Source organism: Entelurus aequoreus, linkage group LG08, assembly GCF_033978785.1.
Source record: "Entelurus aequoreus isolate RoL-2023_Sb linkage group LG08, RoL_Eaeq_v1.1, whole genome shotgun sequence".
Lineage (NCBI taxonomy): Eukaryota > Metazoa > Chordata > Actinopteri > Syngnathiformes > Syngnathidae > Entelurus > Entelurus aequoreus.
Window position 1 is genome coordinate 38,328,369 of NC_084738.1, and position 18,289 is coordinate 38,346,657.

General features: G+C 38.6%; 1 protein-coding gene across 2 annotated transcripts in view; it reads left to right on the plus strand.

The window, feature by feature from the left end:
• csnk1db (casein kinase 1, delta b) overlaps window positions 1-10,750 on the plus strand; it is a 31,916-nt gene extending 21,166 nt beyond the window's left edge. The window contains exons 8-10 of one of the 2 annotated variants that reach the window (XM_062056436.1): window positions 6-139; window positions 587-657; window positions 9,465-10,750. In XM_062056436.1, coding sequence (XP_061912420.1) covers window positions 6-139; window positions 587-619 — 167 coding nt within the window. In that variant the 3' untranslated portion in view covers window positions 620-657; window positions 9,465-10,750. The remainder of the gene's footprint in view (window positions 1-5; window positions 140-586; window positions 658-9,464) is intronic. The other variant, XM_062056435.1, reaches the window with a different exon arrangement.
• The last annotated feature ends 7,539 nt before the right edge of the window (window positions 10,751-18,289 follow it).

The window sequence follows — 18,289 nt, forward strand, 5'->3', positions numbered from 1 at the left end:
TCCAGCTTCCCCACGTCAAGCCTCTGGCATGGAGCGTGAACGAAAAGTCAGCATGCGACTGCACCGTGGTGCCCCTGTTAATGTTTCATCTTCAGATCTTACTGGACGTCAAGACACTTCACGCATGTCCACTTCACAGGTATAAAACACATACTGTGCAATTTATATATCCTGTTTATACTGACTGTCCAACAGTTTCTGTTAGAAACAAAACTACTTTGGTTTCATATTTGTTTGAGAACTAACCATAAATGCAAACAGACGCTTGCTTGCTTTGGTTAGTGGGAGTGATTATTGCTTTCTGCGGTGTGCGTTGAAGGGCACCTGAAAAAAATCGCAATGAATGCATGTCATCAAAAAGTTGTTTGTCGCTGTAACAGAGTTAAGGTGTGACCGTCATCCCCATGTCAGAAAACATGGTAGTATTTCACACTCATAAACTGACTAACTACACCTTCTTGTGCAGCACATCGGCCTTGTATGAAGTCCAGCTCTTTAGCCTGTTTGCACCAGTAACACAGTTGGTACACGACAAGGTTTCTGACTTGACATATTGGGCCTTGTCTCTCCCTTCCCCCAACCTCAGAATAGCATTCCCTACGAACATCACGCCAAGTAGAGGCTCGCCATGTCCTTGTGTGACAGCGACAGCACTGGGTGAGTCGCACACCCCTCAAAGCACCAGGAATGCATTTATCCAACTTCCAGTTTTACTTGGACTGCCTTAGAATAATTTTTCTGGTTCTTAATGTATGACTCTTACATTAATTCTAAACATAGTGATTCACTAAGGAGAAGTTATCGGTTAACCGTGGCCAGTTACTATAACCTAGTATGTAGTTCAGGGGTGTCCAAAGTGCGGCTTGTAACTCAAGTTTTGTTGGCCTGCAGCATATTGTTAAAACAAAGCCTAAGAACAAAAAGAGCGAAAAGTACTAAGAAAAATAGGAAATGTGCTTTGTCACCTATAACACAAAGATGTCTTTAAATATCCAGTACAGTGGAACCATTAACATATTTTGTTAATTTGTACACAATGCTTAGAAACCATCGGAAAAGACGTTCACAAAGGTAAGCTGTGTGAACCCCGGAAATTATGTCAAAAAAATTACAGCTCTTTTTCTTCTAACTATTTCAACAACAATATTATACATAAAATCAGAACATACAAGTAAACATGTCTTTATAAAAAAATTTCAAAGTATGCACATACAGTAATTGTTTTCTATAATTTTTTAACACTATTTAAGAAATTGAAACTAAACTATAATGAGAAAATAATAAACAAAATAAACATTTGCCAGGGATTAAAAAAAAAGAAAATAGAAAAAAGGCATTATATTACTTTTTTTGTTTTGTCTTTAATGGAAACTGCCTATATTAGTATGTTAGGTATGTAACAGTAATACCGCTGTATTTATACACATACACACACCGTGTTAGTGTATATTTATATGTATATACAGTGGGGCAAAAAAGTATTTAGTCAGCCACCCATTGATTGTCAATGGGTGGCTGACTAAATACTTTTTTGCCCCACTGTATATACATATAAAAATATATACAATATGTAAAATTATATAAACAATATGTACATGTAAATATATTTAGATAGATACAGAATGCCACGACCACGTGATGGCAACAAAAAAAATACTACCCAACATATTTTTCCGTACGAATATTTGTGACATGCAAACGACAACAAGAGACGAAGTCAGAGACTCGAGGCAGAGAAGGGAGTAGAGGCAGAAAGGAGGGGCAGTGTGTGTGGACTCCCTCTCCTCTCTAATCCACAGCGATTCTCTCCTTTTTTCAGGCTGGTTTGTTGGCTTTTTGAACACATTGAGTAAGCAAAATAGACAAAACTTGTTGAATGGCAAAAAAAGACACGCTGAAACACTGGAGAGTGACGACCAAGTAATGGAATTAGTAAACAGGATGTGACGTAGAGGACTTTGCATCTCTAAAATGGCTGTGCTCCATCTGTACTGTACTGCACAGAAAGGGATGACCCCAAAATGAATTCTTTCAGCGGCACACAAAATGAATGAATGGATGAAGCATATGTACACCGAGACATGGTTCGCTCACTGGGGCATACAGTATTTGGCTGAATATAAAAGTTCGTAAATAAAAAAGTTAGCAAAAAGAGTTGTTTTGTGAATCAAGGTTCCACTGTATGTCTTTTAGGTTGTTTATTTTTATTTTTTTACAAAATAGTAAAAGTCAATGGCCCCAACATGCTTTGACTTTCTAGTATGCGGCCCTTGGTGGAAATAGTTTGGACACCCCTGATGTAGTTATAGCTGTTATCAGATGTTGACCCAAGAGCCTGGACTCCAGGGTCAATGAGATGGATATTGAGTAGGATGTTGCAGTCCTGAGAACTGTTCTGGATAATGCATCACAGTGTGTACCCTAGTCCAAGAATGTAATTCCCCAATTGCCTTCTCAGACCGTGAAAGAATGCCCTTTAAACAGCTTTGTCCTTGTGGCTTGTTGCTTGCAGCACTGGTTTCATGTAGGGCTGCACGACTCTGGAAAAAAATGTACATCACATTTGTCTTGAGATCATTTTGTTTCATGTGTGTAAGTAAGTGTGTGTGTGTAGGATAGGTACCAAATTCTGTACTTTTATAGGTACCGACTAAATTCAGTCTGTATTAGGAGTGCCTATTCACGTAAAATACACAGTTCCAAATTTTAATACCTGTGTTGCACCACGTCGGTTGCAGACTTGGCCTGGGCTCAAGCACTTGGGGAATAAGCAGGCGTATTCATAGCGGCCTGCCTCTTTGTATGTTGCTATTTTCCATGCCAACAAAACAAGCGTGCCTGATAGCAAAAGTTTGAAGAAAAACTTTCACCTTTTTAAGTTGGCTCATTAGATATGACTTATACATGCTATTGATTAGGATTGGCCATTTCAGCACCTCCAAATTTGGTAATCAAAACTACAAGATGCATGTTGCAATCGAACAGCTGGTAGTGTAATAAGTACAATACTTGGAGTTCAAACACTTTGTAGGGCTCAACAAAAAATGTAAACGTAAATGCATGGAGCTATTTTGTGTATTTGAAATAGTACGCGTGTCTAGTACGGGTGCAACAGTACATTATTTGGGCCACGGTTCGGTAAGTTTTTCGGTACATTAAGGAAACAACATTTTAAACCAAAAAATGCTTTAATTTTTAATTTCAATGATATTAAAAAAAAAAAACAACTACTAACTGCTGGCAACTGAATCTTCAATAAATACAATTCTCAAATTAAAAAAAAAAATAATCTACTTCCAGTTAGACTTCTGTTAAGTGCAATAAATAACTTATTCTATTGTTTCACTACTCCAAATGCAAGCTAGTTTTATCGTCTCCTCAGACTGGAGGGTCCGGTATTTTACTGTGTACATTTGGCCTCCTAGTGGCCACCCTGATTCTAAATGTATTTTAATCCTGTAAAATGGCTTCATGTTCAAGGCCATGTTTTTGAAGAAAGCACACAGTTTTTCATCAGGCTCGATCACACTATTTATTGCCTTACAGCCTTTTCTAATAGGAGGGCCGAGAAGTACTTTTGACGTGATACTTTATTAATAACAATGAACAGACCCAGACTGGAAAAAATTTCATCAAGTCAAAATCATCAATCATGGCACACAACATTACAGTCATGCATGTAATAAAGACGTCAAATAATTAGTGCCATCACTCATTCAGCAAGTCCAATGATAGCCGCCACCGGCAGGCCTCCTTTGAAAAACAGGAAAAGCGAGAGGCTGTCATGCCCGCATGAGGGCAGCATAAGGAAGAATCGTCGTCATTTTGATTGCATGTTAGAGTGAATTGAGATCTATTTTTATGTATTCTGAGAATTTTAGTGCAGCCCTATTTGATACCACATACATCAGTGGCAGGCCCACAGCTCACTTGCCCAAAAAGAACTCCCAACACCTTTACCCACCCCTCCATTGTGGATTGGTACAGTCCTTATTTTTTTGGTTTTGATTTTCTTTTTTACCTCCAATGTTTTACCTTCCCACATCTCCCTTTAATTTTCACTGCTTAACACTTAACCGCTTCTTGTTTTGCATCTCATTTGGAGCTTCCTCATTGCTGTGGCTGAAAGCACGTCATCCAATCAGCTGTACATGGAGTGTTCAATGTTTTAGAGGGGAAGGGGTTAAAGTACTTGCACCAAAATGAAAGCTCAACTAACAGTATTTATACACCATGTTGAACAAATGACTGGATGACTGCAAACCTTCCTTCTGGCTGTGACCTAATTCTTCCAAGTTCCTCTTCATGTATAGTGTGGAAATGTTTTTGGTTTTTTCCATTACGTTTGACAGCATATGACATCCGGAGGGAGGCGGGGGTTAATAGGTGGATGGGTAACATGGCTGAACAGGTGCACACAAGCACGTGCACAGTGTATTCAACTGTATTGCAATCTTTAGTTTTCACTAACTTTCATTATAAAAAGCAATACAAATATTCCAAATTATCTACGAAGTTATTTAATGAATGCAATTGTTTCTCTGCACACGATGCAGAGAGATGATAAACTGTCAACTTGTAGACGTTAATGACATGCTGTCATGTGAATAATATAAGACTATTTAGTTTGTTGAGTAAAATAATGTACTGTATATACTTGTTCCATATGAAAGATATCTTTAAAGGGCAACTGCACTATTTTTTAAATTTTGCCTATCGTTCACAATCATGAAAGACATGACGACGGATGTATTTTGTTTTTTTATGCATTCTAAATATTAAATAATTGCGATCAAAAGTCCGCTTAAAATGGAGCCTATGGAAGCTGTTCTAGTCTGCCTATAAAGCCCCTAAAAACATCCCAACACCTCCATCAAGGTTATATATACATGATGTAAGTATATACGGTCGCTGTCAAAAGTTTACATACACTTGTAAAGAACATAATGTCATGGCTGTCTTGAGTTTCCAATCATTTCTACAACTCGTATTTCTTTGTGATAGAGTGATTGGAGCACATATGTACTTGTTTGTCACAAAAAACATTCATAAAGTTTATTTCAAGAATTTATTATGGGTCTACTGAAAATGTGACCAAATCTGCTGAGTCAAAAGTATACATACACCAATGTTAATATTTGGTTACATGTCCTTTGGAAAGTTTCACTGCAATAAAGGCGCTTTTGGTAGCCATCCACAAACTTCTGGCAAGCTTCTGGTTGAATTTTTGACCACTTTTGAATTTGGGAACACATTGAAGTGTACTGACAGAAGTATTCTATTTAATTGCCGCACTTTCCGAGTTACAGTACATTTAGCCTTCAGAGTACAAATCGTATTTTCCGGGCTATGGAGTGCACTGGTAATTAAGCCACACTCTCCGGAATATTAGAAGAAAAATATTTTTACATAAATTAGCTGCACAAGACTATAAATCGCCGATATATGCCGGTACGCAAGATTTTGTAAATCATACCTTAATTGTTCCCAAACAGTGTCTGTCACACTGCAGTAAAACGGCTGATCAAACAAAACAGAAGTCATCGTCATGGACCTACTAGCTTCGGAAGCTCGCTCTCCAGTCAGCTAAACAGACTCAATAACTCCACTGTGACGTTTTGGGGAATTAACAAAATTGAAACCATACAAAAAGAATGCCAGTGTAAGTTAATAATACTAACACACACTTGTAACCGTGTTAGAATATCAGCTAATGCTAACAATGATAGCTTGACGATAGCACGTACGAAAATTTATGAAAACACATTAGACATTTTAGACGGTTTAGTAAGTATGTATTGTTTTAGTTATATTTAAAAATTTACAAACGTTGCTTGGAGTGATTAATGAAGAATCCTTTCGAACAGAAACGCTATGGACGAATAAACTTTCAGCACGAAACAGGAAGTACATTTTTAAAGCGCGGCACCTGCAGTGAGCGAACTCTTCCAAAAGGCGGCGCCGTAGCACAAAAAAATAAAACATATGAATGTCTCTGTCAGTTTTACTTGAAAACTATTTGTTGAATATAAATCATTATGGCCATTAGCCATGAAAAATCCATAAATTCGCTGCACTGTTTAATAAGCCACAGGGTTCAAACTGGGAAATAGGTAGTGGCTTGTAGTCCGGAAAATACAAAAAATGTGTTTAAACGTAGAAGTAGGCGGAGACTGATATTCGATAAGTCAATTAACCGACGATAAATGAAAATGAAAGTCGGTAATTTTTCAAGGATCGATAAATCGCCATGTGCATGGTACAAGAGCATTCACGCTTTTCGTTGCTTTTAGTGGCCGTAGCGATTGTGCCATAGCAGAATTTAAAGAAGTGGGTGAATTCTCTTGTCCTCATTAAGTGCCTTTGACTCTTTGTGCAGCATCGCGGAGCTGCTAGCTCACTAGCATCATACAGTGAAACTAGTTAGCATTAAGTAGCTAACATGGACAAAATGATTACAAAACAGAATGTGACCGCAACAGTGTGGGAATATTTCAGTTTTTAAACTGAAAAGGTTTACCTTTTGGAGCAAGATGATCCTATCAACACCAAGCAGCCAGTTTGCCGAATGTTCGCGACTACAACAAACCTGCACGCCCACTTAAAACACACCCACCCGACAGTCCACACTCAGTTCGCGTTTGGTGAACAAGCCAGGTCAGTGTAAACAAAATAGTGCAAAATGGTGTGCGCTCACAGAAAGTGTGGTTAAATACATCGCCAAAGACATGCTGACATTTAATACCGTTATAAAACTAGCATTTCTAAAAGTGATGCAAACATGTTGACTGATATTTCTCATATCTCTGTTTAAACTGTAGTGTTTATATTACTTTTGTTTAAGAAGGTCCTAACTTGATTGTGAGTTAAGTAATGTACTACTCTCTCTGCCTACATGTTCAATATTGAAGTGAAACTTTTGTTAGTCAACACTTTATTTAGATATTTTTTATATTATGGTTGTGTATATTTGAGGCCCTAATTCCCTCCTTAACATATTGTATTGCCTTTGGTTGTTATTTTTATTGAATTACAAAATTTTGCTAACAGAAAAAGTTTTATTTAACTTGGAGATTTAAAGGCCTACTGAAATGATTTTTTTTTAAATTTAAACAGGGATAGCAGATCCATTCTATGTGTCATACTTGATCATTTCGTGATATTGCCACATTTTTGCTGAAAGGATTTAGTAGAGAACCTCGACGATAAAGTTCGCAACTTTTGGTCGCTGATAAAAAAAAAGCCTTGCCTGTACCGGAAGTAGCGTGACGTCGCAGGTTGAAAGGCTCCTCACATTTACCCATTGTTTACACCAGCAGCGAGAGCGATTCGGACCAAGAAAGCGATGATTACCCCATTAATTTGAGCGAGGATGAAAAATTTGTGGATGAGGAACGTGAGAGTGAAGGACTAGAGTGCAGTGCAGGACATATCTTTTTTCGCTCTGACTGTAACTTAGGTACAAGGGCTCATTGGATTCCACACTTTCTCCTTTTTCTATTGTGGATCACGGATTTGTATTTTAAACCACCTCGGATACTATATCCTCTTGAAAATGAGAGTCGAGAACGCGAAATGGACATTCACAGTGACTTATCTCCACGACAATACATCGGCGAAGCACTTTAGCTACGGAGCTAACGTGATAGCATCGGGCTTAACTGCAGATAGAAACAAAAGAAAAAGAATAATAATAAAGAATAATAAACCCCTGACTGGAAGGATAGACAGAAAATCAACAATACTATTAAACCATGGACCTGTAACTACACGGTTAATGCTTTCCAGCCTGGCGAAGCTTAACAATGCTGTTGCTAACGACGCCATTGAAGCTAACTTAGCTACGGGACCTCACAGAGCTATGCTAAAAACATTAGCTATCCACCTACGCCAGCCAGCCCTCATCTGCTCATCAACACCCGTGCTCACCTGCGTTCCAGCGATCGACGGCGCGACGAAGGACTTCAGGTCCTACCCGAATCCCCGAATCTGTGGAAAGTCGTGAAGTAGAAGAGAGTATATACAGGTTGTCCTTGACTGTGGTTACAGCCCACTCCAATTCTGTCAACCTAAGCAGATTGGTGCATCAACATGAGACTCGCTTTTGAGAACTTAAAAACAAATAAAAAATCTCTATCTGCACTGCAACCACACAATTTCCCCATTGTGGGATGAATAAATACTATCTCTCTCCGAAAGAATGTTAAGTCGAGCGCTGCTGCACAGAGGAAGAATGTTGCTTCGCTCTCGTTATCAAAGTTCAGTCCTGCATTGTCTCCCAAGCTCAAAGGCAGACAAGTGAAACCAGACTTTTATGATGAAAGGAGAATTGTGGATAAACATTGGCTGCATCATAGGTCCAAGTCGCTCACCTGCTGCTACCGTCGTAAAAATAATAAATATGGTATCCTTGATCATGTGAAACGATAGAATAGAATAAAGCGCTTTATTGTCGTCAAACGTGAGATTGTGACGATCTGCTGCTCCTGTGAAATGAACAGCTTGAGTCTTTACAGTTTTGTTTAGTTTTGTATTTACATGATTTTTGTTTTACTTTATTTTACATGTCCTCCATGTTTTGTGTAGTGTTGGTTACTAAGGTGTTATTGGTAGAACTGAAAATCAACTAACCGTGTGTCATAGTACAAAATGCGGCTGATAGACTTTTGACAAGGACAAGAAAGTTTGATCATATTACGCCTAAACTGGCTCACCTGCACTGGCTTCCTGTGCACTTAAGGTGCGACTTTAAGGTTTTACTACTTACGTATAAAATACTAAACGGTCTAGCCTATCTTGCTGATTGTCTTGTACCATATGTCCTGGACAGAAATCTGCGTTCTGAAAACTCTGGCTTATTAGTACCTCTCTGAGCCCCCAAAAAAGTCTGCAGGCTTTAGAGCGTTTTCACTTTGGGCTCCAGTACTCTGTAACAGTTAGAGATGCTACCTCAATAGAAGCATTCAAGTCCAATCTTAAAACTCATTTATACACCCTAGCCTTTAAATAGACTTATATTTAGACCAGTTGATCTGCCGCCTCTCCTTTCTGCTCTGACCCCTTGTCCTCCGTGGAGAGCTTATCAGGTGGCCACGGATCAATTTCCAATGTTCCCATTTGGTTGAGTTTTTTCTTGCCCGCATGTGGGATTAGGATGTTGTGGTTTGTAAAACCTTTTGAGGCACTTGTGATGAAGGGTTGTATAAATTAACTTTGATTCATTGATGAAAAGAACAGAACTTGTTCGTAAACTGAGGACCTCCTTCGTCAAGTGCGCCACAACATTAATGGATTTAGTACAGCACTACGCTGTCAAAATTGGCTTACTCATAAACTAAGTACACAATCTACCTTCAGAAGTGTTCTGATAGTGCATACAGTATGTGGAGAAGCCGTCACTAAAACAACTTTGTAAAATAACTGGCTTGTTTACTTTCCCTTTTTCTGTCTGGTGTTTCCTCTAGATGGTGTCAAGCGCACTGCCTGGTGGTCTCCATCCCCTTGCTCCTCGATGAGCCAGTTACCACGCGGCCTCACAGTCAAACCCTGGCCCACTGAGACACGATCAGACACTAACAGTACCACCGCTACTCTGCAATCACTTGTGCAACAGCTAACATGGATGCCAGCGTACGGGAAGTGCTTTCTTACTGACTGCTGTCAGTATGGTCACCTCACCAGAATCTTGTACACACTCTTTACTGTTAACTCTTCGTCATTACCCCCCTTTTTTGTTGTCTAAGTCTCAGGACGGTTTCCTGTCCACTTTTTTTAAACAGAAATATCGGGACAAGTAAGACTGCCCAATCAGGTCATGCACGCCTTTTTGTAATCACATTTTGAGCAAGACAATGATCGTGGCAACCTTTCAGTGACACTCTGATCATACACATCCAGTCTGTGGGTAGAGACCCAACTGCTTGGCGCGACGTTTCTACTCTTTTGTTACGCTTGAAAGTACCAATCATGTTTTGGTATTTCAGACGCAGGAGGCTTATATATTCACCAGGTAGTTTCTGGTTCCCAGCCCAGTGCTCCCTTTCTTAGTGTACTGACACTGCACTTTTTCAAGGGTGCAAGAGCTTAATTTTGACACTTTTGATCAGATTTCTATTCACTGTGTACAGATGTAAAAAAAAAAAAAAAAAAAGACAAAAAAAAAATGCGCTGTCTTTCTTATTTGTATTGTTTTGAAGCTGTGAAATACTTGCAATATAGATGTGTAAATATCTTTTGTCTTTTTGATTTACTTTCATAGTTAGGGATGAGTCTAATCATTCTTTACAAGCTTTGATTTAGGAGGCCGGCTGCAGCAAAGTTAGGCAGCCATAAATAAGTGTAGTGTCTACTTGTCAGCGTGTCCCCTCACCCTTTTGTCAGACATTGTCTTTTTCATACACTTTGCTGTCAAGGACACCCTTGTCAGTAAAAGAGGTTCATTGATTCTCCCCCATCAGTGGTGCATTTTTTTGCTCAATCCTTCTAAATGAGACATTTGATCAAGAGATGTTTTCTTTTTTTTGCATTGTTTTTACAGGGTTGGATGAACCTCTCAGACATGGCTGTTAGTTGCCATGTCTGTTTGGAGTGTTGCTGCTCGCTCTCTCTCTCTCATTTTTCAATTTCATGCTTCTTCAGTCAGCCAGTTGATGTACGTAAGTAACTGGGCCAGCAACATTTATGTTGTCACATTTATATTTGCCACTGTATTTGTGTACCTAAATTGTAAATAAATTAGCTCCTTGTAACAGTTTGTGCCTTGACTGCATTTGTCTTTGTTCAAATTAATGTTTCTTAATTCTTCTCGCAACAATAAATTACAATGCATCTGGAAATTATTCACAAAGCTTCACATTTTCCACATTTAATGTACCAAAGGGAATAAAATGTTTTTTTCCTCAAAATTCTACAGACAATACCCCATAATGACAATGTCAAAAGCTTTTCTTTTTTAAATTTTGCAAATTTATTTAAAAAAAATCCCATGTACATAAGTATTCAGATCCTTTGCTCAATACTTTGTTGATGCACATTTGGCAGCAATTACAGCCTTAAGTATTTTTGAGTTTGATGCCACATGCTTGGCACACCTATCTTTGGGCAGTTTGGCCCATTCCTCTTTGCTGCACCTCTCAAGCTCCTCCAAGTTGGATGGGAAGCGTTGTTTTTTATCCAGGATGTCTCTGTACATTGCTGCATTTATCTTTCCCTCTATCTTGATGAGTGCCCCAGTTCCTGCCGCTGAAAAGCATCCCCACAGCATGATGCTGCCGCCACCATGCTTCACTGTAGGATGGTATTGGCCTGTTGATGAGCGGTGCCTGGTTTCCTCCAAACATGATGCCTGGCATTCACGCCAAAGACTTCAGTCTTTGTCTCATCAGACCAGTGAATTTTTTTTTCATGGTCCGAGTCTTTAAGGTGCATTTTGGCAAACGTTTTACTAAGAAATGGCTTCCATCTGGCCACTATATCATCCAGGCTTGATTGGTGGATTGCTGCAGAGATGGTTGTCCTTTGGAAGGTTCTCCTCCTCCACAGAGGAATGCTGTAGCTCTGACAGAGTGACCATCGGGTTCTTGGTCACCTCCCTGAGTAGACTAAGATGAATGCAGCAATGTACAGAGACACCCTGGATGAAAACCAACACTTCCCATCCAACTTTAATGGAGTTTGAGAGGTGCTGCAAAGAGGAATGGGCCAAACTGCCCAAAGATAGGTGTGCCAAGCTTGTGGCATCGTATTCAAAAAGACTTAAGGCTGTAATTTCTGTCAAAGGTGCATCAAAAAAGTATTGCGCAAAGAGTCTGAATACCTATGTACAAACCCCGTTTCCATATGAGTTGGGAAATTGTGTTAGATGTAAATATAAACGGAATACAATGATTTGCAAATCATTTTCAACCCATATTCAGTTGAATATGCTACAAAGACAACATATTTGATGTTCAAACTGATAAAAAAAAAATGTTTTGCAAATAATCATTCACTTTAGAATTTGATGCCAGCAACACGTGCCAAAGAAGTTGGGAAAGGCGGCAATAAATACTGATAAAGTTGAGGAATGCTCATCAAACACTTATTTGGAACATCCCACAGGTGAACAGGCAAATTGGGAACAGGTGGGTGCCATGATTGGGTATAAAAGTAGATTCCATGAAATGCTCAGTCATTCACAAACAAGGATGGGGCGAGGGTCACCACTTTGTCAACAAATGCGTGAGCAAATTGTTGAACAGTTTAAGAAAAACCTTTCTCAACCAGCTATTGCAAGGAATTTAGGGATTTCACCATCTACGGTCCGTAATATAATCAAAGGGTTCAGAGGATCTGGAGAAATCACTGCACGTAAGCAGCTAAGCCCATGACCTTCGATCCCTCAGGCTGTACTGCATCAACAAGCGACATCAGTGTGTAAAGGATATCACCACATGGGCTCAGGAACACTTCAGAAACCCACTGTCAGTAACTACAGTTGGTCGCTACATCTGTAAGTGCAAGTTAAAACTCTCCTATGCAAGGCGAAAACCGTTTATCAACAACACCCAGAAACGCCGTCGGCTTCGCTGAGCCTGAGCTCATCTAAGATGGACTGATACAAAGTGGAAAAGTGTTCTGTGGTCTGACGAGTCCAAATTTCAAATTGTTTTTGGAAACTGTGGACGTCGTGTCCTCCGGACCAAAGAGGAAAAGAACCATCCGGATTGTTATAGGCGCAAAGTTGAAAAGCCAGCATCTGTGATGGTATGGGGGTGTATTAGTGCCCAAGACATGGGTAACTTACACATCTGTGAAGGCGCCAGGTTTTGGAGCAAAATATGTTGCCATCCAAGCAACGTTACCATGGACGCCCCTGCTTATTTCAGCAAGACAATGCCAAGCCACGTGTTACATCAACGTGGCTTCATAGTAAAAGAGTGCGGGTACTAGACTGGCCTGCCTGTAGTCCAGACCTGTCTCCCATTGAAAATGTGTGGCGCATTATGAAGCCTAAAATACCACAACGGAGACCCCCGGACTGTTGAACAACTTAAGCTGTACATCAAGCAAGAATGGGAAAGAATTCCACCTGAGAAGCTTAAAAAATGTGTCTCCTCAGTTCCCAAACGTTTTCTGAGTGTTGTTAAAAGGAAAGGCCATGTAACACAGTGGTGGACATGCCCTTTCCCAACTTTGGCATGTGTTGCAGCTATGAAATTCTAAGTTAATTATTATTTGCAAAAAAATAAAAGTTTATCAGTTTGAACATCAAATATCTTGTCTTTGTAGTGCATTCAATTGAATATGGGTTGAAAAGGATTTGCAAATCATTGTATTCCGTTTATATTTACATCTAACACAATTTCCCAACTCATATGAAAACGGGGTTTGTACACGTGATTTTATATATACATATATATATACATTTGCCAAATAATTAAGTAAAAAAAAAAAAAAACATGGGGTATTGTGTGTAGAATTTTGAGGGGAAAAAAGTAATGTATTACATTTTGTTTTAAGGCTGTAACATAACAAAATGTGGAAAAAGTGAAGCGCTGTGAATACTTTCCGGATGCACTGCATGCTGTATAGTGGAGGAAAAAAGGGGTGTTTCCTTTCAAAGATATGAGCAATTCAGAATTGTTATGGTAGATTTATTTTGTCTGATAAAAACATGAAAGTTGTAAATTAATATGTATTTTGGTCAGTGTTAATTTTGTAAGGTTTTATTGATGTTAAAATTGTTTTGCACACAAAAAAATTGAACAATGTAGTTTTGTTTTGGAGCAAAATGATTTAAAGAGTTTGAAAGTTGTTGCATATTTTATTTATGCATACACAAAAAATGTTTGAATTGGTAGAGGGCGGGAGGGCCTCCAAATAAAATATTGCTAAAGGGCCCCACTTTAGCCTGGAACAGCCCTGATGATGGTCATTGAATTAAAGAAAGAAATCATGACTTGGTGAAGCAGTTGGAGAGTAGCACTGCTCATCTGCACCATACTGAAGCAGAATGAGTCGATAACGCCAGCAAAGGATGTTTGAGTCATTTTTAACCAGCGCACATGTATCCATGAAAATATGGAGAAGCTGCTGATGGTGTGTTTGACGAAGAAGCTGCTGGAAAGAGATACAGTAGAAGTCCACTCCCCAAAAGTAAATGCTGTACATCATTATGTTATAAAACTACTGCAGTTGTTTGCAGTACCTTCTATTCTATTGTTTTATACAATATTGGTTAACTAAAAGTTTATTTTTCTTTTTAAAAGGCTTGTTACAATTGTTATGTTTTGGGGAGGCCAATCACCAATTCAATTGATTTCAATGGACGACCAAATAAGCTCCTAAATTGAGGTACGACTGTACTTTGTTTCAACGGCACCTTGCCTGTTTGAGGGTCAGAATGTTTGCTGGTTGGTAGGAGGTCAAACACATTTCCCTCAGTTGAATATTTTTATTCAAACCAGGAACTTTAATTAGGAAATGTCTACTACAATAAACCTAACATAAACAAGACAAATGCCTCACGCATCACTTTCCATGTGGACAAAAGCCTGCTCAATGCTCAAAACGCAAATATATATATTTTTATTAGATTACAGTGCAATAAAGAGTCACATTCAATTTTGCAAACAGAAGGTGTGCTGCGCAAGATGGACTCACACTAAATCAGGTGATAGACAAGTTGACATACAGTAGTGCACGCACATCACAGCATCTTTTTTGCACAGAAAAAACACTAATCAGGTTGACTGCACAGTTTGAAATCACATCGAGACAAATGCATCAAGTGTTAGAAAATCAAGTTGCAGCTGAGCAAATATGTGAATTATTATTGTGTTCAAGGGGACATTTCTTGATGGAAAATACTGTCTATTAAATAACATAGTATACATACGGTCTTACAGTACTTCAAGAGGAACCGCACCTTTTTTTTGGAATTTTGCAACTAATGGAACTAATCCATTGTGCCTATAAAGCCCTCTAAAAACAACCAAAAACCGCCAACAACAATCCATTTATGTCCTGTAACCTGAATAATAGTTAATTAAAAAATTAGTGATATTGTTATAGGCACAAACGCTGAGGAACTACACTTTTTTGCGGCGTAAGCTGCCATTGACACACTGAGCTGCTGTGTCGCCTCTGAGTTGGCGAAAGTTAATTCTAGATTATAAATCACTTGTATAATTGAAGGCTGTGTCCATAAATCGAGAGATTTGTCAACATTGTTGGTAAAGTTAGACCCGTAGATGGTGAGAATGACACAAAAATACATTTGTTTACTGCCACTTTTTTTTCTTCTCCTTTTTCATGATTCATTTTTGTTTGAAACCACCCCAGTTTGTACTACAAATGTAATTTCATTGTACTTTTTAAGTGCAATGATAATAAAGTTCCGTCCATCTATTTGTTCCGAAGTAGTCATTGTTGTAATTAAGTAAGTAAGTAAGTACATTTATTTATTAAACGCTTTTCACAGATAAAATCACAAAGCGCTGTACAAAACATAGGTGAAGTAAAACAACAATTCAATTAAAACAACAGGGGCAACATTATAAAAAGGATACAAAATGGATTAAAAAGGATAGTTAAAAGGTGCATTAACTAAAAGCTTTACTAAAAAGAGAAGTTTTCAAATGTTTCTTAAAAGTTTCAACACAGTCCAGATCACGAAGAGACTGGTGCAAATTGTTGCAGAGTCTGGGAGCTATAGCCTGGAATGCCAGGTCTCCACAGGTTTTAAAACAAGTTTTTGGAATATTTAGAAGACCCTGGCCTGAAGACCGGAGGCTGCGCCCTGAAGAGTAGGGGCATAGCATTGTCTCTTGTGAAGTCAATCATTATTAGTTATTGTTGAAGGAAATAGCAAATTTAATGATACGTCTGAAACTAATGCGCCTCTGTATGCTTAAAATGAGCAAAATACGTAAATATGACATGTTATTGTGAATGTGACGGATATTACATTACATATATATTTCCAGTGTGCATATAGAACATTGATGGAGGTTTTTGGAGTTTTTTTAGAGCACTTTGTAGGCGGGAAACCCATTACTTCCATTGTCAGCTGACTTTCATTTGGCGTTTAATTACGAGTTAGAATGCATAATAAACAACATGTATGTGGTTTCCCATTATTTTTTTCTCCTTTACTTCTTCTGTTGGGCTCGACTTTTACTTGAATATACTGCATGCTCGAAATAAAATTGATATTTTATTTAGAAAAATTACAGATGAGCGTCGTCGATATTTTTCATGTAATTTTTGGCAGCCAATGGCAGCAAGGAACACTGATGTTGCATGGCAATCAATCCAAAGAAGAAGAAGGTGCACGATTGGTTGTTCGTGAGGAACAGGAAGTTACGACCTGGTTTGCAGCATTACCAGGTTTACGCGCAGTTACACAGACAACGACAACAACTTTTTTATTTGGCTAAATAAGGGGTCTCAAACTCAATTTGACCTGCGAGGCCGCTGAAGTTAGTCTGGGTGAGGTTGGGCTGCATCTAGTATTCACTTTAGAATCACTTGTTAACCACATGACTACATTTGTTAATGACTTCTACTTCTAAGGTACAAATGATATATTTTGACAAAGTTGTGTTACCCAGGAGATGGTCAGAGACACTTTAGCTTGCTTAGCGCAAGTTGCTCTTTGTGATGCCCAATGCGTGTTTGTAGTGTTTAGTGGGATACAAGATTGCCACAATATATATAACTATTGAGTGCACGAGCCGCAATGACGCTGAACCACAAAGTTAAGTCGAGGGCCACAAAATATGGCCCTGCAGGCCTCCAGTTTGAGACCCCTGAACTAAATGGTTTTGCTGATTGAGCAATAGTCAGATAGCTGTTACACATACAGTACATGTTAACTCCAAGTTAGGATCGCTAAATGAAAGTACTTTTTATGTGACAGGTATATTTTGCATTCCATGTTGGCATAAGGCAACAGAAGTAAACTTTTGTTTAAAAAGAACATTTGTGCTTAAAATAAATTTGATTCACATCAAAACTGCAATTCTCATTTATTCAGATTCAAAATCGATTCCTAATAGGGATGTCCGATAATGGCTTTTTGACAATATCCGATGTTGTCCAACCGATATATAGTCGTGGAATTAACACATTATTATGCCTAATTTGGACAACCAGGTATGGTGAAGATAAGGTCCTTTTTTTAAAAACTAATAAAATAAAATAAGCTAAATTAAAAACATTTTCTTGAATAAAAAAGAAAGTAAAATAATATAAAAACGGTTACATAGACACTAGTAATTAATGAAAATGAGTAAAATTAACTGTTAAAGGTTAGTACTATTAGTGGACCAGCAGCACGCACAATCATGTGCGCTTACGGACTGCATCCCTTGCAGACTGTATTGATATATATTGATATATAATGTAGGAACCAGAATATTAATAACAGAAAGAAACAACCCTTTTGTGGGAATGAGTGTAAATGGGGGAGGGAGGTTTTTTGGGTTAGTGTACTAATTGTAAGTGTATCTTGTGTTTTTATGTTCATTTAATAAAAATTTTAAAAAAAACGATACCGATAAAAAAAAAAAACGATACAGATAATTTCCGATATTACATTTTGAAGCATTTATCGATATTATCGGACATCTCTAATTCCTTAATTTTCAAAAATATATTTCAAAAAAAAAGTTTTGTTTTTTTCTTGGAAATATTTTTTTAAAAAGACGTTTTTTTAGGCCAGCTTTTTCAGTGCTCGTATATTTCACGTCAGCAGCCAAGAGGATATTTTGTAACTTATACCTATCCATCCATCCATCCAACTTCTTCTGCTTATCTGAGGTTAGGTCGCGTTCCCAGCAGAAACCTATAACCTGTTTTGGAAATATGATCATTTTTATACCAAATAATATATTGCATACTTGCCAACCCTCCCGAATTTTCCGGGAGACTCCCGAATTTCAGCGCCTCTCCCGAAAACCTCCCGGGACAAATATTCTCCCGAAAATCTCCCGATTTCCAGCCGCAGCTGGAGGCCACGCCCCCTCCAGCTCCATGCGGACCTGAGTGACGAGTCGACAGCCTGTTTTCACGTCCGCTTTCCCACGATATAAACAGTGTGCCTGCCCAATCACGTTATAACATCTACGGCTTTTAGAGAGTGCACAACTGCGCACAACAAGGAGACGAAGCAGAAGAACGAGGAAGATACAGCCATGGCGACGCCGACGACGAGTAATATGAAGAAATACGCTTGTAAGTTCCAAAACGAATGGAAACAAGAATTTCAGTTTATCCAGGACAGTTCGAAGGGGAAGGGGTATGC